Source organism: Elephantulus edwardii, unplaced genomic scaffold (assembly GCF_000299155.1).
Source record: "Elephantulus edwardii isolate Elephantulus edwardi_28Jun2011 unplaced genomic scaffold, EleEdw1.0 scaffold00132, whole genome shotgun sequence".
NCBI classification, from domain to species: Eukaryota; Metazoa; Chordata; class Mammalia; order Macroscelidea; family Macroscelididae; genus Elephantulus; species Elephantulus edwardii.
The window spans coordinates 5,089,667-5,110,887 of NW_006399882.1; the positions used below are offsets into that span (position 1 = coordinate 5,089,667).

The 21,221-nt window shown below is 40.9% G+C and overlaps 1 protein-coding gene across 1 annotated transcript in view; it reads right to left on the reverse strand.

The window, feature by feature from the left end:
- ADAMTS9 (ADAM metallopeptidase with thrombospondin type 1 motif, 9) overlaps nt 1–21,221 on the reverse strand; it is a 211,816-nt gene that overhangs the window by 160,683 nt on the left and 29,912 nt on the right. The window contains exons 4-8 of the mRNA XM_006893839.1: nt 9,815–10,101; nt 6,711–6,794; nt 6,495–6,610; nt 6,163–6,203; nt 5,941–6,046 (exon numbers count right to left, since the gene is read on the reverse strand). Of these exons, the coding sequence (XP_006893901.1) occupies nt 5,941–6,046; nt 6,163–6,203; nt 6,495–6,610; nt 6,711–6,794; nt 9,815–10,101 (634 nt within the window). The remainder of the gene's footprint in view (nt 1–5,940; nt 6,047–6,162; nt 6,204–6,494; nt 6,611–6,710; nt 6,795–9,814; nt 10,102–21,221) is intronic.

The following is a 21,221-nucleotide window of genomic DNA, read 5'->3' on the forward strand; positions in this document are numbered from 1 at the left end:
CTAAGAAGTTGTCAAAGGCCAATTTATAGAGGCAAGAATTTGGCAAGTTATGGTAATCCAAATATAGTCATTCACGTGTCAAAAATGTGAAGCCAAAACTTTTTAATAACAGGCTCACTATGAGTCTTGGCATTCCCCTCTTTTTTGGGTCATGCTGACAAATGATATGCTAACAAAGGTGTATCATTATAAAGGTATGCAAGGTTTGAGCACAATAAAATCCACTAAATAAAGCTGAAAGAAGGAAACCAGAGACATGCTAATTCACTTGGCTCAACTCAGGGATGGCAAACAGTTTCATGCTTCACGCCAGCGGCGACTGATGGTGCAGACTTCCTGAAAAGTCAGGCCCAGAAAGGATTCTTGAACTAATCCAGGTTCCGCCTGAGAAGGCTGTAATGGATTGCCAATGCCTCTTAGGCCTGAGCGAGAACCAGGCAGTAGTATTAACACATATTTGTCATTCTTGGCTTGGCCAGGGAAGTGGAAAATGAAAATGACAGGAAGCCTTTCTCTATCCAGAATCAGGGCTGTGATGCACACGCTGTTCTCAACTCAGCTCATTATGCACTGGGTGATGAATTCAGAGATTGTCCACTTTGGATGACCGGTCTCCATCACAGAATTGATGCACGGGGTAATTTATCACTTAGGGAGGAGCATCCTTCACTGCTTCATTGGTGACCTAGTGGGCAAAGGTTGTGCTGCCAACTCAAAGGCAGGTGGCTGGAATTCACTAGTTGCTCTAGGGAGACAGATGAGTAATTTCCTCCCATGAGAATTACAGCCTCTGAAAACCCACTATGGGTCAGTTTCAACTCACTGGCAAGGAGTATTTTTTTTTAGTTCAATTCTACTTGCAAAAAGCTTTAGTGATACAGTAGTCAAAGTCCCTAGCTGCTAATCAAAAGGTCAAATACAGCAGCCACTCCTTGAGAAAAAGATGCGATAATCGGCTTCTAGAAGGATGTATCGACTTGGAAACCCAACGGGGCGGTTGTTCTCTGTCCTGGAGAGTTGCTATGAGTTCGTCTCAACTCCACAGCTGTGGATTAGTTCAGTTCAAATACAAAAGTAAGTAAGTCAGACAGCAATGTGTCAGCTTGCTTCAAACAAAAGTAAAAGCATGTCTGATCCATTAATTTCTAGTGTCTTCTGTTTTCTTAATGTTTAAAAAATTCAGGCCCTGTGATTATTGCCAGCAGAGATGAAAAAACTCAATTCGTCTTAGTTGAATGTAGCATCAGTTGTTTTTAATTCTTAAAGAGTTCGTCTGAAAGTTAAGGTGCCCAAGCTGCCAGTTTCTGGCTGCAAAGTCTAATATCTACATCAACAGACTCAGTTCATAGGAAATACCAAATCTCTATTCTGGGGCTTCGTCTGACATACTTTGGACATGTTGCCAGGAGGGACATCATGCTTGGAAGGGTGAAGGGACGGCGCAGGAGGGGAAGACCCTCTATGAGATGGATTGATCTGGTGACTGGGGTAATCGGGATGGGTGTGTCGGAGGCAGTACGGTTGGCGCAGGATAGAGCAGGGCTTAGGGCTGTTGTGCATAGGGTCACTATGAGTCGAAAACGACTCGACGGCACATAACAACAACAACAACATTTTGTTTTAGTTCAAAAAACTGAGATTCTTCCCATTCCCACTATGACGTGATAAGGTTAGATTTATTGCACCATGTAAGCATGGAAAGTGCATTCAAATCCAGGTGCATTTGCTCTTAGCAGGCGCTAGACAACAGTAAATTTTTATTGAGCACTTACAAACAATAATAACCAAGATGCTCTCAGTATTCATAATGTACCAGGAAGCATGTTAAACGCTTCTTTGCATTCATTTAATCACCTACTTGACTTAATGATGCTGTTATTTATAATCATTCTACTACTATAACTACATTATTATTTTTCACGTTTTACAGATGAAGACATTGATTATTAAAACATTATAATAAAACAAACCTAACAACCCATTGTCATTCAGTTGATTCCAATATGCAGCGATCTTCTAAGACAAAGCAGAACTTTCCTATCGGGTTTACAATGTTACATAATCTTCACAGAAGCAGATGCTACATTTTTCTCCCAAGGAGCAACTAGTGGTTTCAAACTACCAGACTGAGCATTTAAGCATCAGGCCACCAGAAATCTCCTCTGCAATCCACTTGGTTTTGACAATAGCTACCCTCCCTAAGCTCTGTCATCCTTCTCCCATCGAGCGCCTGGTGGATTTGAGCCTCTGCACTGACCATTAGCCACTTGACACATTACATACCACAGGAGCGGGTCTCCTTAACTGAGTCATGCTGCCGTGGTTGTTGTGTGCTGTCAAGTCGGGACCAACTTGTAGCTGACCTTCCAGTGGGTTTTCAGAGGCAGATAATTACATGGGAGGAGATTGTCCTTCCTTCTTCCTCTGTACAGCTGGATTCAAACTGTGAGCCTTCAGGACTGCAGTGCAGCTTTTTACCACTAGGCTACAAGGGCTGGACAATCTGGGATTTGAAACCATTTTGATCTGATTCCAAAACTTCTGTTGCTTTCCCATTAGACAAGCTACACAAGTTTGTCAGGAAGGCTTCGTAAGGTTTTCGGTATTCCGTAGAAACTCAAAGGTCTCCCAGATTCCTCTTAACACTTAGATTCTGTGTCAATAAGGCTAGTAATGGACGGTAGGAGCTGGTTCTGAATCATCTAATTATGTTCAACAAACACACCTCCATTAACTGCTTCCTGATATTATAATAATAATAACTGTGAAAGGTATTAACATTTCTTATTATCACAAGGACATGGTTGAAACAGCTTAGTCTAGAATTTTTAAATTTGAAAATATTTCATTTAAAAATTTAAAAAACTTTATTAGAAAGTCTGTTATAAAACAAATGAAAAGACTTTCATATTCCTTAAATACATGAGACAGATTCATTAATGAGTTAAAAACATACTTTTTCTTTAACCTACGAACACATAACAGTTACCTGCTATTTCATTTCTTTAGCTCCTAACACTTTAGAGATGGGAAGGATAAACATTACTCCCATTCTACAGGCCAGAGAACAAAACACAGTCACTGTTCATCTACTTCAGGAGAATGTACAGAACCAGCTCAGAACCAGAAATCTGTCTCCCGGTACAAGCTACAAGCGCTACCTCAGAGTGTTTTGATAAGATAACAAAGGTTCATGTGCTGTTAAGACTTTGGACAAATCTGCACTGCAATCCCAATGGCACGGGGTTCAAATCCACCAGCTGCTATGTAGGAAAAGGATGAGCAATTACCTCCTGTGTGATTAACTGCCTCTGAAAACCTGCTGAAGGGTCTGACACTATGCATACAATAAGAACAACAACATCAAACACAAGGAAACAATATCTATCTTGTGGGATCCTTATAGTAATTAAAAGGCTTACTGTCAATAAAAATTGGGCAATTCTAGAATTAAGGTTGCATAGTGGAGTGCATTTGGGGCGGGAGTGGGGTGAGGTGGGGGTGGGCAGGGGCAGGGTCCGAGGGATTGTATACCAACGAAGAAGTTTATCTTTTGTTTTTCAAAGAAAGGAGTGAACTGGGGGCAGGCGGGTAAAGAAAAAAGTGCAACAATGAATGAATGAAAATCCAAAATCTCTAAATGTTCACTAAAATTAATAAAATAAAATTTAAAAAAATTAATAAAAAAAAATTGGGCAATTCCAAATACATGGGGGTTTGCCAGAAGGGGATGTTAACTGTGTAGTGGAGTTAGATGAACATGTCTGGGTTGTGTGGTTTCAAGTTCTCATTTTCCTTAAAACATCATCTTTATAAATTGTCTGAGTACAGGTGAAGTTTATAAACTTTCATTGGAAAGCAATTAACAGTAAGTTCATTCTAGTTCTTTACACAGTGCCCTTTTCCATATTGGGAGAAATGCTAACCCAGTAATCTCAGCTCTCAGTGATTTATTATTGTTAGGTGCCGTTGAGTTACTTTTCCTAAAACACAAAAAGCTGCCTAGAAGAAATCCCACTTGTATCTTTAAGGTCAAATCTCACCTCCTATTTAAAATTCCAAATGAATTAACTAGAGTTTATGCAAAACAACACTAACACTTCCCTATAGGTTCCATTAAAATTAGTTTAGAAACACTGTATTGAGCAAAATCAAACCCTTCACTTAATACAAGACTTCTGAGAGCCTTTATATTAAAGAGTCTTTTGACTTTAAGCAGGTATAGGTTGGGAGAAGTTTTCTGAAAATTATTTGACTATGAAATTTTTCCTTCCCCCCACAGGTTTCCATGCAAGGAGCTGTGGTGGTACAATTATTAAGTTCTTCTGCTAATTGAAAGCTTGAAGGGAAAAAATGCACCTAGGGGCCCCCTACAGAAACCTTGTGGTCGATTTCCATGAGGCTGCTGTTCCTGGGGGCCACTAGGCCCCCTTCCACTGACAGCTTACCTCATGGGACAGAGGACCGACCCTTAGGGGTTTTCATGGGCTGTAATCTCTACAGTAGCAGGTCACCAGTTCTTTTCTCTCATGGAGCACCTGGTAGGTTCACACCTTGAATTTTTCAGTTAGCGGCCAAACAGTACTGCAATACAGACTCCTTCTCTTGAAGGTTACAGCCTAGAAAATCCCATGGAGTAATTCTACTTTATCACTGGGGGCCACTATGGGTCAAATGCAGTGTGAACAGCACCCACCAACATTTTCTTAGAATTAGTATCAGACTCCTCTTTGAAAAATGCTAATCAGCCCAGTGGTTTTCAAATTGAGTTACAAGGAATTCCTGATTTCCATGGAGGTGCCTCAGAAACCAAAACAGAAAGGATGCTGATTAACTAGAGCTCTGGAGTATTGCAATTGCCTAATTGAAAGTTCTTCTATCTTCCAGATATTGTGCATCTCCTAAGAGCTAATTCAGGGCAAAGGAACAAAAAAAATCATACTTAAAATATATTTGAAAGGTATCCTTTATAAAATAAACCTGCTCGATGTTGAACCAAGTTGGAAGTACCTGTATTTATGTATCTTACTTTATCCTGAGCACAGAAGATGCCTTCAAAACAATCTGCCGAATGAAAAAGTTTTCATCATAGATGGTGCTAACACTAAAGAGAGTTAATGTGAGACACTTGGATAAAAATCTATTACAGACATCATATGAGGAAGTTATTTCAAAAAGGTATACTATAAGCATTTTAGAAGGAAATTATGCAGGTTAAAATATCAGAATGTTTTCTAGTAACTTTATATCCTATCATTTCATGCTTTAACCATGCATTGTCTCTGAAGAACAAAAGGGGAAACCCTATTGTCTAATTAGGAAATAATGCAAAAACTCAAAAATAAAACCATACAAAACCACTCATTGGTGTCAGTGGGGACTGACTCGCAGGTGACCCTTCAGCTAATTTTCAGAGGCTGTGAATCACACAGATGGAGACTGAGTGTCTTTCTCTGATGGATGGTGGGTAGATTCGAACTGCCAGAGAGGCAGCAGCTTTGGTCTAGTAGCACAGGTCTTGGCCACCAAGCTCCCTGAATTTGTGAAAATCTGTGTCAATGCTGTGGGGATGGACCAGAGCAGTGAAGTTAAATCAGGAAAGTTCTCCAAGCTAAGGTCTGCCTTACACCAGTGAAAAGGATGGGGATGGCTCATTCTTCCAGGTGACAGCAGAAAAGAATATTGCATCTTGTATAAAAAAAAAATAAAAAAAAAATTTAAACAGTTAAATAACAACCAGATATGAGCTCTGCATATATTGGATTTTCTAAAGTTTTAAAGCAGGTTGTCTCCCAAGTAGATTTAGATCTTTAATTCTGCCAATTCTATCCTAACGGAAAGTAACTAGCGCTCTCTAAATTCATGGAGATGCTCACTGGAGCCAAGAAGCAAGAGTCTGGGCGGCTCTCAGGTAAGTGAAAACATCGAAAGGAAACGTACACGTGGCCCAGCTCATGGGCTATGGTGAAGGCCGTGCTCAGCCCACTGTCTTCGCTGATAGAACAGCTTCTGTAAGGATCGCAGATGGTTCCCAATTCAGCGAGACCTACCGGAAGGAAAACAAAAAGCAAACAAGGATTTACTACGCAAGGCAATTGTGGCTTGGAACGAAAATATGTAGGAAGGCATTCTGATCATAGATCTTGTGCACAGCCAACTCACCTAACGTGTCACATTTGTCCTGCGCTCTGCAGATATCCTGTCTGAAAGCAAAACACACTTAGGGACTTGATGACGCCAAGGAGGGACATGACTATATATCACAGCACACTATTGGTGGGCAGCGCTGGGAGGAGGGTGAGATGTGCCTAGGTGCGGAGGCTAGAGGGCGCAGGGTAAGGTCTCACCACCAAGAATTATCGGCTCAAAACGTCAACAGTATCTGCATCGACAAGCTGAGATCTACAAGCTGGATTCTAATAACAAGCAACCTTCACTCAGGTCATCAACTTGACCAGAAACTAAGTGATTTGAGAGATAATAAATCCACATACCTTGTTACCAGGACAGCCGTGTCATGCTGGATCCCACCAGGATAGTTCTTTGAATGCTGCCACTGACAGAAGTTTTTTAGTGTGGTCTGGGCATTAAAAGATATGGAAGGTCCTTCCTAAATACAGAAAAGAATTGCGGTCAGCTGGTCATGCCAACACTACTTCGATATGCCATTTCGGATACAGTTAGGAAAAAGAAGAAAAAAACTTTATTACCTGTTCATTATGAATCACTACTAAGTTCACAATAACAATATTAATTAAATTTCCAATACTTGGGTCTTTATAGATAGAGGCTACCTGCAACCGAGATAAATTTTTCAAAGTTAATTGTGAACGCCGTGCAAGCAATAAGCAATTCACTTCATATGTTGAGTTGTATCTCTTTTTACAATTTATTAGCACACACAATTTGTAGTTGTGAATTTCCATTCATCCAACAAACACTGATTTTTAAGGTCTCTTTGTAAAATTTATAGATGACAGTTTTTGGATCACAATAAAGTCAGGTTGAAATTCCTAAGTGTTTTCCTTTGAAATCTCACTGTCTGGCAACTTAACTGTTAGTGGTACCATTTCCCTCACTCCTGAAAGCCCAAATCACCAGTTCATAAATTCTCATCTTAACCACATGTTTGCTCATGCATTTAGGACACGTTTGCACCCCCAGTAGTGTGGTTCCCTGGGTTTTTTTCCCCTATGGTTGTTTTTTGATTGTTTGGGTTTTGGTGTTATTATCATGAATTATAAGAGCCAATACTTATTCAACCCTTATTGTGAACAAAATCTGAAGGTGAAAACTGTATATGCGTTTAAGTCCCATAGCAAATCACTGGTTTAAGTACTCTTATATTCTTTCTCAGCCAATGAACAGAAGAAACTAAGGCTCAGAGAATGAAGCTTGGCCAAAGCCACAGGGAGCCCTGGTGTGCCAGTGGTTAAAGTTTTCAGATCATAACCCAGAATCTCAGTGGTTTGGACACACCGTCCACTCCTTGGGGAACGATGGGGGCGTCTGCTTCCCTGACAAACCACCAGCCCACAGGGCAGTTTTACTCTGTCTGCTGCATGTCAGCATTGACTTGACAGCAGTCAAGTGTGGCTTTGGGTTTAGGTCCAGAGGTACACAGCTATTAAGGAGCAGAGTCAGGCTCATCCCAGGGCAGTTTGACCCAGAGTCCATGTTTATCATAAAAAGTCTTAATTCAGTGCTGAATTATGAAGTGAAAACAGAGCTGTGGAGACTAAGATGAGTGAGAGTAATCACTCTGTATATTCTCAGGAGGGGCCAGTCTCCAGAAAAGCTATCATGCTGGGAGAAGAAGAGGGACTCATGAAGGAGAGGAAGACCCTTGATAAGCAAGACTACAACAACAGACCCATGCCAGGTGGTGACCTGATGATGACACAGGGCCAGGCACTGTCATTCTGTCATACAGAGGATCACTATGAATCAGAGTCAGCTCGACAGCGCCTAGCAATACTACGACAGTCTCCACTATTTCAAGGAAACAGCAGTGTTTGAAGGGTATATGAGAATGTTTCATCTGTGCTCGGGTTAAAAAAAAAAAAGATAGGGGAGCTCTGGTGGCCTAGTGGCAAGGAGCTGCAACTACAATCCCAGAGGCGCATGGTTCGAATCCACCAGATGCTCTGCCGGGGAAGGAGGGACAGTCTCCTCCTGTACCACTCAGATCTGATTTGACAGTACACTCACACAAAAATAATAAAATTTTTTAAAAAAAGAAAAAGCTAAAAACTTTTCAAAGCAACCTCTACAGTTGCATTGTCCAATGTATTAGCCAGTCACAACTTGTGGCTATGAACCAACTGAAATATGGTTAATCTGCAAGGAGAAATGCTGTGTCAGACACACACTGGATTTTAATTTCAAAGGCCTACGATGAAAACAAAACAGAAAACCAAAACCAAAACAGAAAATTAAAACCAGTAACAATTTTTATGCTGCCTACAGTATTAAAGAGCAACAATGTCAGTCTGGAGACTAACGTGCGCCTGATCCAGGCCATAATCTTTGCAATCACTTGCTATACATCAGAGAGCTGGACAATGACTAGGGATGAAGGAAGAAGAGTTGATGCTTTTGAGCTGTGGTGCTGGAGAAGAGTATTGAATTTAACACGGAGAACAGGTTTGTACTAGCGAAGGTGAGACCAGGCTACTTCTTGGAAGAAAGGATTCTGAAGTTTTGTCTGACATACTTTGGACATGTCGCAAGGAGGAACCAGTCCTTGGAGAGGGATGTCATGCTTGGGAGGGTGGAAGGACAGTGCAAGAGAGGAAGACCCTTGATGAGATGGATTGATTCACTGACCTGAGGTAATGGGAGTAGGTGTGTCAGAGACAGTAAGATTGTCACAGGATAGAGCAGGGTATAGGGCTGTTGTACACAGGGTCGCTATGAGTTGCAGGCAACTCGACAGCACATAACAACAACATGTTGAAATGATATCTTTTTGGATACAAAAGGAAATATATTCTTAGAACAACTGTTTCTTTTTTTCTGCGTGGCTAATGGAAAAATTTACATTATGTGGCTTACAATATATTTCTCTTGGGCAGTGCAAGTAATAAGCATACGCAAAAAAAACCCGAACAATGATTGCCTCTGGGAAGGAACCTGGGACCTGGATGGAGAAGGATTCTTTTTCATCTTATATTCTCTAGCTCTGTCGGATTTTCTTTAATCATGCAAATTTATGATGTTTTTAGTTCAAAATGTGAATATAAAAATGGGCTGAGGTTCCTAGGCTTCACCCCAGGGCCATTTAATTAGAATCCCAGAGCTGGAGGTAAGGGGAGACAGCAGCATTTTAATAAGCTCCAAGGGCATCTCTGATTCACAACCAGCCTCCACAGGTTTTACCAGAGACCTGCCCAGCTGGCTGTGCACAGCTGATGAGACAGAGAACACTGCCTTGGGACCTGGACAAGCTAAGGGTCACATGCTGTGTCTGAGCTGCTTACTAGCTTTACATGTCATGGACAAGTGACGAAATTCCTCTGAAAGTCAATATTCTTATCTGTGAAATGGGGATGATAATCCTACCTATAGCAAGGTGGCCAAGGCGATTGGAAATGATGTTTCCAAAGACAAAAAAAAACATTGTTTAACGTGGGGTCATCACTCAGTATTGATACCAACTATTGTCTCTATAGATTGGCAACTGATGATTAACCTGACGTTCTGCTCAGTCACTTGCCTGAATTACTTGAAACGCCAGTCCTGAGTGATCCTCCAAAGCTCTAAACAGCACCCCTAGAGAACTCATAAACCACCTTCTTCGGAATGTACTTACAATTGACATTAAAGTTAAAATATAGTGTTGAAGGTTTGCTCCGTGGTATGCGACCATTCTACTGTCTGCCACCACCATCACTTCGACAAACCGTGGGTAGGATAAAAAACGCTTTGTCCTTCTGTGGGTCGTCTTTTCCTTCATGCCGTCCGTCCTGTTACCATAGGTAGAAAAAGCTTTGGCTGCTAAGCTGCTCTCTAACGTGGCCACATCATCCGCTAGGTGACTCCTTCCGCCCCAGGGGCTTGATGTGGTTCTTCTCTTGTCTTGACTGGGGCCTGTGTGCTCTGTAACAAAGCAATGGTGCGTATTTCATTTTTATAGTAAGAATTTCATTTGACAGGTCTTAAAGAGACACCGCCATAGTCACATTACACATAAACTCAAGTCCTACCTATGGTGGATGCGACAGGTGAAACACAATCTTCTCTCTCATCTAAATGACTAAAGACTCAAAATGAGCTTCCCTGGGAAGCTTCCATAAATGCTCACTTAAGGTATTGTAAAGTCAGGCCTGGATTTAAGGGAAAAATAATCCACCATTCTTTTCACTGGTAACAAAAGCCTTGTTGAGAGTTAAGTGGCTCCCACTCCCATTGCTCTCTGCTCTGGAAACATTTAGGGCTAATAATGTGGCTACAGGGCTCTGAAGAATGCAAATGGGGATGTTTCATACACACCACTTTTGGTCTTCAATGAAATACAGCAAATAAATGGGTTGGAGAGGCTGGCCAGTGGGCAGATGATACATGAGAGCCGCAGAAAACGCCCAGCCCAGCATTCTATTGCGTTGTTCTAACATTGTAATACTTGAAGTCTAAGATCATGGCTTTTCAGTCTTTGCCTCTGAATTTTTAATTCATTTCCAGTCTCAGGTAAGGAGGTAGAGTAAACTCAAAGAGTGTGGGAAGGCAGTTAGGAGCAGCATGAGGGCTGTTCATTTCAACTCCGCCCCCAGCCTCAGGGGTTGTACATCCTTTTGCAAAGTGTGCTGCAGGGGCCAGCGTCATAAACAACACCTGGAAGTCCTTTAGGAAGAGAGACTTGTAGGTCACACCTCAGGCCTGAGACTTCCAAGGAGGCAGCATATAACAAGATATCCAGCTGCTTCATATCCATGTGAAACACTGAGAATGCACTAGTCTGAAATCTCAGGAGCCCTGGTGGCATAGGGGTCAAAGACTTTGGCTGCTAACAGAGAGTTCAGTGGTTTGAAGCCGCCAGCTAGCTGATCCACAGGAGAAAGCGGAAGTAGTCGGCTTCCATGGAGCTGTGCAGCCTTAGAAACCCAGGGGGGCAGTTCCAGCCTGTTCTGGGGGGGCACTGCCAGTCAGGACTGACTCGAGGACAGCGGACTGGGAGTCTATGTGTTTGCTGGACCAGCTCTTATCTGCTCCGTTGGTTCAGTGGTTTGAACCCACTCAGTGGTGCGATAGGAGAAAGACCTGGTCATTTGCTTCCATAAATATCACAGCCTCGAAACCCCTATGGGTCAGTTCTACTCTGTCACAGAGGGGCTCTGTGAGTGAGAATTCACAGCACCTGATTGTAATAGTCTAGGATTTGGTTTGAAATTTAGTACTGCTGGAAAATAACAAGCATTTCCATATCACCAACCACACAATAATTAACAGAATGTGCATGAAACCAAAACCAAAAGCCAAACCCACTGCCATCAAGTTCATTCTGAGCCATAGAAGCCACACAGGGTGCTGGGGCTTGTAAAACTATGAGCAGAGGATTCTCTATCTCTGAGAGCAACTAATGGGCTGAACTGTCAGCCTTCAGGTCAGCGGCTCAGTGCTTAACCTACCAGGGGTCTATGCAGCAAAGCTCAACTCATTGCCATCAAAGCAGAACTGACCTCCAGTGGGTTTCTGGAAGCTGTAAATCGCTCAGGAAGTGATTGCTCACCTTTCTCCCATCACATATGCTTTAAGCAAGAACACACTTTTATCAGTCATCTTACCTATCAGCCCGTACACATACTTAAAAGCATTCATGCCATGGGCTTATAACCTCGCAGGGGTAACACAACTGTACAATACAATTCACAGAGTATGCCTACCTAACATGCAAGAGAATGTATTACAACAATGCCCCCAAATCGCACAAGGGTAAACTGTAACTAGTTTCATGGATGTTGTTGTGTTGCCATTGATTTAGACTTGACCCCTATCTGACCCTCTAGTAAATCTTCAAAGACAGAAAACCCCATGAGAGGAGACTGCCCATCCTCCTCCAGCATAGCAGTGGGTGGATTTGGGATTGTAGCACAGCTTCTTACAGCTAGGTCACCAAAACCCAATATTAGACCATTAAGATTAGTTGCTAAACTACCAGTTTAGGCCCAGATGTGCAATTTGGCCCTACTGAATGGTTTAGCAAATGTCAAAAGAGTGAGATCAATCTAAACTATGAAACTAATTGTATCTGGTCTAGTTACAGATATTATGACTAGCTCAAAGCATAGTACACAGTAAGATTTTACATTAGATTAATGGTCTTCCAGTCTTTATTTTAAATATATTCACATATGTATGTCCATGTTAGGATAATATAGGATAAATTAGGCAGGCACTTAATTGTCTAACCATCAAATGATTTAATTTTCTAAGCATCAAATAAATCAATACATATTAATGAATCAAATACTTGCAATGTACCATGCATTGAATATGCTTTCTAATGTATGCTACATATTTCTCTTGATCCATTTCACAGATAAGAAAACTAAGTCCCAGAGAGGTAGAATAATTCATCCAAACTCACAGAGCAGAATGCATTGGCATGAAGAATCACCACTGATTAAGGGACCTGACCAGCCGCCTAAGCAGTATTCTACCTACTAAATAAGATTTTCCAAGTGCTAAGCATTGAAATGTCTTGTGACTTCATTACCTGTTTCTAACTTGAATCTGAACTGGGGAAGAGACAGTGCCTGGTAGGGAGTTTCAAGAATTGATTGGCTTTTCACAACAGGGATATGTCAGTAAACCAAAACGACTGAAACATAAATCTAATTTTAATGCGTTAAGAAAATATGTTGCTTACTTTGTGAAGAGTAAAGATTTACTCTTTACTTACTATCACCTGTAAATATTTTTATTTAATTTATTCAGTTTACTTAAAGGGAAAAAGCTTGCAATTAAAAAAAAGTCAATAGAGAAATCCTATACAGAATTCATTCTTTTGATGATTAAGAAGAGAAAAAAACTGTATCCTTAGGATCACTAGAGAGTAGTTAGTTCTGGGGAACCTGAGTATAGATCAAGGTATAAGTAAGGCATAAAAAAACTTATGCTTAATTAAAAATGAGATACTTATTTAAATAACAAAGTTGAAGAAATTAAGGCACCCGATACAAAGACTCCCATTTTTAACAGGGTACAACCATGTAAAGTCTTACATATCCATAGGACATTTCATTCACAAGCAATCTGTGTATCTAAGACATACTTCACAGTAATTTATAGGGAATGAAAATGCAGAAACCAAGTTACTTTGTTGAATAGAGAGAAAGATCTTCTAATATGTAACACTGTCTAGTCTATCACGATCTGACCTTCCTCCTAATGAGTTAGAATCCTATTTATTGACCTAAATACCCCCAAATTTGAAAACGTAATCATTTCTGCAAGCAATTTGTCAGAATAGCAAAATTTAACAGAACAGCAAGCAACAAATACTGGCAAGGTTGTGGAGAAACTGGAACCCTTATTCACTGTTGGTGGAAGTGTAAAGTGGTGCAACCACTGTGGAAGGCGGTATGGTGCTTTCTCAAAAAGTTGCAAATAGAGATACCATTTGACCCAGCAATTCCACTACTGGGAATATATCCCAAAGAGACCATAAATGACATCCAAGAAGATACACACACACCCATGTTTATCGCGGCTTTGTTCACAATAGCAAGGAGTTGGAAACAACCCAGGTGCCCATCAACAAATGAGTGGGCAGAGAAGCTGTGGTATATTCGCACAATGGAATACTATGCTGCATTGAAAAACAAGGAACTCATGCAATATTATTCAAAACGGGTGAGCCTGGAGAACATTATGCTGAGTGAAATATCTCAGTCACAAAAGGACAAATATTGCACGGCGCCACTGTTGTAACATGGGACTGATATCAGGGCTGGGGTAAGACTAAGAAAAACTGGATAAATTTTGTATACTGCACTGAAATAGATGAGGGAGTGAATAATTTAAAAGCATATGATAGGGTATTATGGTTATCACAAGAGTCCACAATTAAGGTTGCATAGTGGAATGTACTTGGGGTGGTGGGAGGGGTGTGGGGGGATTGTGTACCAGGGAAGGAGTGTTTCTTTTACTTTTGAAAGAGAGGAGCAAACTGGGGGAGGGGAGGGAGGGCTGGACGGGGTGAGAAGTGCAGCAGTGAATGAATGGAAATCCAAAATTTCTGTAAATGCTCATTAAAATTATTTAAAAAACAAAACAAAAAAACCGGTATGAGATGGCTAGGTTCATAAGAAGTACAAATGCATGAACAGTGTGTCTAAGAACCAGAATAAAAAGCAGACATGATAAGTCACCTGCCTATTGGATTTACTTGTCAGTGAGTAGGAATTGTACGAAAGAGGATGGTTTCTATCCTAGGAACACACACTGCCCAGAGAAAAAGATAGGCTTTCACATTTCTCTTTGATGACCTCTCAACAAATTAAATCAAGGCCGGTGACTCAGGAATTGGTGATGCTACTTTCCTAGTCATTTTATCAGAAGGGGAGACAAAGGGAAATTTCACCCTCGGGAAAAGCAGGGCAAAGGTGTGTGCACTCCTTTCCACACGGGGTCTTTCCTTCCCATTTGCTTCACCCACCCCGCCCTCCACTCTTGGCTCACATCCTCTCTGTCTCTCCTTGGATCCTCATACTTGTTCTACAATAAGGGTGTTAAACAATATTTATTCTTATGGGACTGAGTTAGTTCACTTAGCATAACGCTCTCCAGTTCCTCCCAAGTTAGGTAGTAATTTACAAAATCATTGCTCCTGTGTGCTGCATAGTATTCCATTGTGTGAATGTACTATAATTTCTCAATCCATTCAATTGAACTTTTTAAAGGGTACAGCTATCTGGATGAACACTCTTCCACTTTGAACATCACTCTTTGTCAATGCACTGTTTGAAGTAACCTGGGTTGCTGTGATGCTGAACCTTGTGCCATTGGGGTATCAAAGACAAGAGTGGCTTCCTAATGTGGATAGTGTTTGGTGGAGCTCCCAGATGTAAAGCAGGTTTGGAAGAAGGAGTGGCATCCACTTCCTAAACCACATGCCTCTGGAGACTCTATGAACTTGCGAAAATGATGACAGTTATGGAAAGGCGTTAGGTCTTTTGTTCATAGAGTCGCTATGAGACATGCTTGACTCAACGGCAATCAACAACAACAGCTCAGTGGATTTTAGGATATTTAGAGTTGTACAAGTATATAACTTTTCTTTTTTTCTTTTGTGTACCATCTAATCAGATCTGACTGGCACAAGAGAAAACTGCCCCTCCTTCTCCAGTGGAGCATCTGGTGGATTTGAACTGCATACCTTTGTGACTGCAGTGTAGCTTCTTGCCACTACTAGGTCACCAGAGCTCCCTACAAGTATATAACTTTTACTCACCTCCGAAGAAAACCTCCACCCATCAGCAGCCAGTTACACATATCCCCTCACCAGCTCCTGACAATCACTAATACATTTTCTGTCCACATAGATTTCCTCCCGTGCTATCAACTGCCTCTGAAAACCTGCCAGAGGGTCAGCTGTGGGTTGGTTCCAACTTTATGGCACACAGCAACAAAAACAATAGAATTATACAATATATGGAGTTTTTTTAAAAAAAATTCTGGTGTCTTTCATTTAATAGATTTTCAAGATTCATTCATGTGTCATATGTGCCATAACTTCATTCTTTTTCATAATTAAATAATATTTTACTGTATGGATATGGTGGTAGACCAGTTGCTTCTCAGGTGGAAGGAAGGCAGTTGTCTCCTACAAAGGTTTACAGCCTCAGAAACCCAGTGGAGGGTTGTTTTGAATCACAATCAAATCGACACAGTAGGTCAGTGGGTATAGATATTGCACCTTTAGTTTATTTATTCACTAACTGATGGGCATTTGGGTTGTTTCAACTTCAAGAAGCTGTGCTGCAATTCTGAAGGCATGTGGTTCAAGGCCACCAGCTGCTCTCTGGGAAAAGGATGGCCAATCACCTCTTTTGCTATTAACTGCCTCTGAAAACCCGTTGGAGGGTCAGTAATGTGTCGGTTCCGATTCTGCTGTACACAACAACAACATATACTTAAGAGCTGAACTGTCAGGTCATATAGTAACTCTGGAATGTGGAGAGGTTACACATAACACACTCACTACTAACTGAAAGAGCTGGAGTTGGAGAACAAAATGGGAAGAACTCACTTGCCATTTCTCAAGCTAAAGAACTAAAATTAATATTCAAGCCTTGAGTTGCAGTGCCGAAAGATGCTCTTAGCAAAATCTTGAATGATCCAAAAAGTATCAAAAGAAGATGGAAAGAATGCAGAGTCACTGTACCGAAAAGAGTTGGCTAACACTGCACTATTTCAAGAAATAGGATATGATAAAAAGCCAATGGTAATGAAGGAAGAAGTTCAAGCTGCACTGAAGGTATTTGCAAAAGAGTAAGGACCCAGGAATTGATGGGATACCAACTGACATGTTTTAACTAACATATGAAGCCCTGGACATGTTCACTAGTCTTTGTCAGGAAATTTGGAAAACAGCTACCTGATCAACTGACTGGAAGAGATCCATATATGTTTCCCAAACCAAGAAAGGTAATATAAAAGAGTGCGGAAATTACCAAACAATATACTTTATATCATACATAAGCAAAATATTGAATGAAATTTTGTTTGAAGATGGCCACAAACAAAAATAGCTACAACAGTATACTGACAGAAACTGACAGAAGTTTAAGCTGAGTTTAGAAGAGGCTTAGCACCAAGGATATCATTGCTGATGTCAGATGGATCCTGGCTGAAAGCAAAGAATACCAGAAGACTATTTGTGCTTTATCGACTATGCAAAGGCATTTGATTGTGGCTAACATTGAAAAGAATTGAATCTCAGAACACTCAGTCATGTTCTTGGGAAATGTATATGCAGACCAAGAAGCTGTTGTCGGAAAAGAAGAAGGAAACACTGCACAGTTTAAAGAAAAGTGTGCATCAGAGCTGTACCTTTCTGCATACCTATTCAATTTGTATGCTGAGTAAATCGTTCAAGAAGCTGGACTTGATGAAAATATTACAGTATCTGAATTGGAGAAAGACTCAGAAACACCCTGCATTATGCAGATAACATACTTTTACTTGCTCAAAGTTAGGAGGACTTGAAATGCTTGCCTTCAGAAGATCACAGACTACAGCCTTCAATATTAATTATACCATAACATCAAGAAAAGAAAAATCCTCACTACTAGGCCTAGGCCAAGAGGAAACATGATAGATGGAGAACAAACTGAAATTGTCAATGATTTCATCTTACCTGGATCCACAATCAACACCCTTGGTGACAGCAGTCAAAAAATCAAAATATGTTGTATAACTTTGGGAAAGTCTGATGCCAGGAATCTCTTCAAAGTACTGAGTAGCAATGAGGTCAGTTTAAAGACTACGGCATGCATGATTCAGGCTATGGTCTTTTTCATCACTTGCTATACATCAGAAAGCTTGACAGAATAAAGATGATGGAAGAAGCGATGCTTTTGAGTTGTGGTATTGGAGAACAGTACTGAATATCTCCTGGACTGTCAAAGAATACATATATATATCTTGAAGAAAATGTGTCTAGAATGTTCCTTAGAGACAAGGATGGCAACACTTTGTTTCACACACTTTGAAAATATTGTTAGGAGGAGCTATTTCCTGGAAAGAGACGTGATGCTTGGAAAGGTGGAGGGTCAGCTAAAGAGAAAAGACCCTCATCCAGATGGATATGGTATGTCAGAGATGATGGGGATGGCCCAAGAAAGGGCAAGGTTTATATCTGTTGGTCATAGGGTAGTTGTACTTGACTCAATGGCACTTAACAAGAACATACAGTAGGGAGGTCTTATGATGGTAAGAAGTTGTGCTGTCAAACCAAAGTCAGGTAGTTTGAATCTACAGTAACTCCAACAACAAAAGATTGACAGTCTCCTCCAATGGGATTTGTGATCTCTGAAAACCTAAAGGAGGGTCAGCTCTGGCTAAATAGCACGTAACAACAAAAACAACATACATGTAAAGTGCTAACGTAGAACTTAGTGTATAAGAAAGAACAGCAAATACTCTTATTACTGTTTTTACCAGCTGCAAAATCATTGTAAATTACAAAAAAAACCTAGAGAGCTCTGGTGGCCTAGTGGGAAGACGCTGCACTGCAATCCCAGAGGTATGCAGTTCAAATCCACCAGATGCTCTGCTGGAGAAGGAGGGGGCAATCTCCTCCTGTACCAGTCAGATCTGGTTTGACGGTACATGTAAAAATAACACAATAAAAATTAAAAAACAAACAAACCTGACTTGTGCTTAAAAATATTTGTTGTTAGGGAGCTCTGGTGGCCTAATGGCAAGAAGCTGCACTGCAACCCCATAGGTACACGGTTCAAATCCACCAGATGCTCTGCTGCGGAAGAAGGGCAATCTCCTCCTGTACCAGTCAGATCTGATTTGACGGTACACACACAAAAAATAATAAGAAAATTAAAAAAAAATTGTTGTTGTTCACAAAAACTTTTTCAAAGACAGACTGATTACAGCAGTAAATGGAACAAATTTCCATGAAATGGGCTTTCTGACTTAATTTTTGGATATCATCAGAAGGATGGTAACCATAAAGCTGGAAGTATTTGGTCTAGGCTTAAACTGCCAGGTACGACTCAAAGAAGGAGTTCCGATAGCACAATGGGTTAGGCATCTCCCGGCAGTCAGTCTCCAATCATCGTGAGAGAAAGGTCAGGCTGCCTGCACACCAAGATTTACAGCCTTGAAAACCTCAGTGCCCAGTTCAACTCTGTCCTATAGTCAGAATGAGTTTAATCTACTTGAAGATACTAAGTTTTCTGTGACTCACAAAAGTTTTCTGGGGGGAAAAAACATTCTTGAAAAGAGACTCAAAAAAGTCTCTTTGGACGTCTGTTTCCTGTCTTATTAAATTGGCATTGAAAAACCTGCTTTCATTAAAAACATGTGTGAAGTACTGTACTTGTCTTGGGAATAAAATCCAAATAACTAACAAAACAAACAACAAAACAAAACCCAAACAGTGTGAAAGGGAAATTAGAACATATATAGATAGACATTTTTTTCGAGTTATGAACTCAATTTAAGAACCATGTATTTTCACCTGTTTTGTGTAAGTTGAAATGCTGTTTAAGTGAGTCAACTAATATTCATAGCGACACTATGAACAATGGATCTGAATCCTGCCCCATCTCGTGCCATCCTCATCATCTCCAACCTGTAACAAAACAAGACTTTGGCCCAATTGTTTTTAAACCACGTTGCAAAAACTTAAGAGGGTATCATTATTTCAAAATTCCACAGTGGAAAACTTTTTTTAATAAAAGTTCGCAGAAAAGTTGCGTTTTTATTAGCTCATTGTTACACATTTTCCTCCCTCATCCTTTCTTCTCCCTCCCCCAGTCCACTTTGCAAAGCACCACTTGTTCCAGATTGTTGCCATAAGCTAGAAATGCTTGCTTATTTACTGGTTAAAGTTATTTAGCAGTGTGTTTCATTTCATTGCAATGAACTGCACATTACTAAATAGCTGGAAATATTTTAAAAACGTATCATCCAGGCCTTGTTTTTCAGCCAGTACTCATGGAAGTGTTTCACACGGCTGGGGTGGGGTGGAGGAGATTGAAATGTTATCATTAACAGTTGGGAAGTTAATTATTGCTATCTATTTTCATAAGGTTTATCAAAATTTAACTGGATTTCCTTAAGGCACTGAACCACCTTGTGACCTCATGGTTTAGCAAGGCCGAGGACGCACAGTCTAGGACCATGGGCAGGAGCCACAGACACGGCTCCCAGAAGTCCCATTGGACCAGAGAGTCTTCTGCGGTTCAACATCAGGCTCTGGAGGAAAACCAAGATAGCGATTTTATCCTTGCTCTAACACTATCTAGCTGTTTACCGTCTGAAAACCTTGGCTTCCTCATAACAAAGCACACTTGCCAGGAGAACTGGGAGGATTCAAAGAAATAAAACATAGAAAATGTCCTAAACACAATAACCCTCTATTAGGTTGTCAGGACTGTGAATCTTAACAGGGGCACACTGCCATCTTTTTCTTGGTATTGTTGCTGGGTTCTGTTGAGTTAATTACAACTCTTAGTGACCCTACAAACAGATCACAGGTGGAAACCTTGCCCTATCCTGCAGCATCCTCATGATTTTGGCCATGCTTAAGCCCACTGCTACAGTCAGTTGTTGTTATATGTCGTCACACCACTTGTGACTCATAGAAACCCTGTGTACAACAGTTCTGAATCCTGCTCTAACTTGAGTCAACCTTAGTGGCTCCAACACACCTACCCCATTACTCTGGTCACTAAATCAATGCATCTCATTCAGGGTCTTCCTCTCTTGTACTATCCCTTTACTTTTCCAAGCATGATGTCCCTTTCCAAGAACTGATTCTTCCTTGCAACATGCCTAAAAGTATGTCATGCGGAGCCTCAAAATCCTTTTCTCCAAGGAGAAGATTGCTTTCACCCTCTCTAGGATGAACCTGTTTGTTCTCCTAGCAGTCCATGGTATATTCAATACTCTTCTCCAGCACCACAACTCAAAAGCATCAATTCTTCTATCATCCTTAGTCATTTGTCCAGCTTTCTAATGCATAACAACATGGCCTGGACTAGGTGCACCTTAGTCTCCAGACTGACATCGTTGCTCTTCAGTACTCTGGAGAGCTCCCTGACAGGTGATTTTCCCCATGCAATTTGTCTTTTGATTTTCTGGCTACTGGTGTCAACGATGTTTATTGTGGAGCCAAGCAAACTAAAGTTGTTAATCTCAATCTCTTCATCATCTATTATGATGCTGCCAATATGCCCAGTAGTGAGAATCTTTGTTTCCTTGATGTTGAGCGACAATCCATATTGAAGGCTGCAGTCCTTGACCTTCTGCAGCAAGCACTTTAGGTCCTCCTCAGTTTCAGCAAGCAGGGCTGTGTCATCTACATAACGCAGATTGTTGAGGAGTCTACCTCCAATCCTGATGCCACATTTCTCCTCATAGAGCCCAGACTTCCAGATAATCTGTTCCACATAGATTGAAAAGGTACTAGCCCATACAAAATCTCCCCTCAAAAATGAGTATGTTGGCATTGCATTGCTGTTGACTGCCAT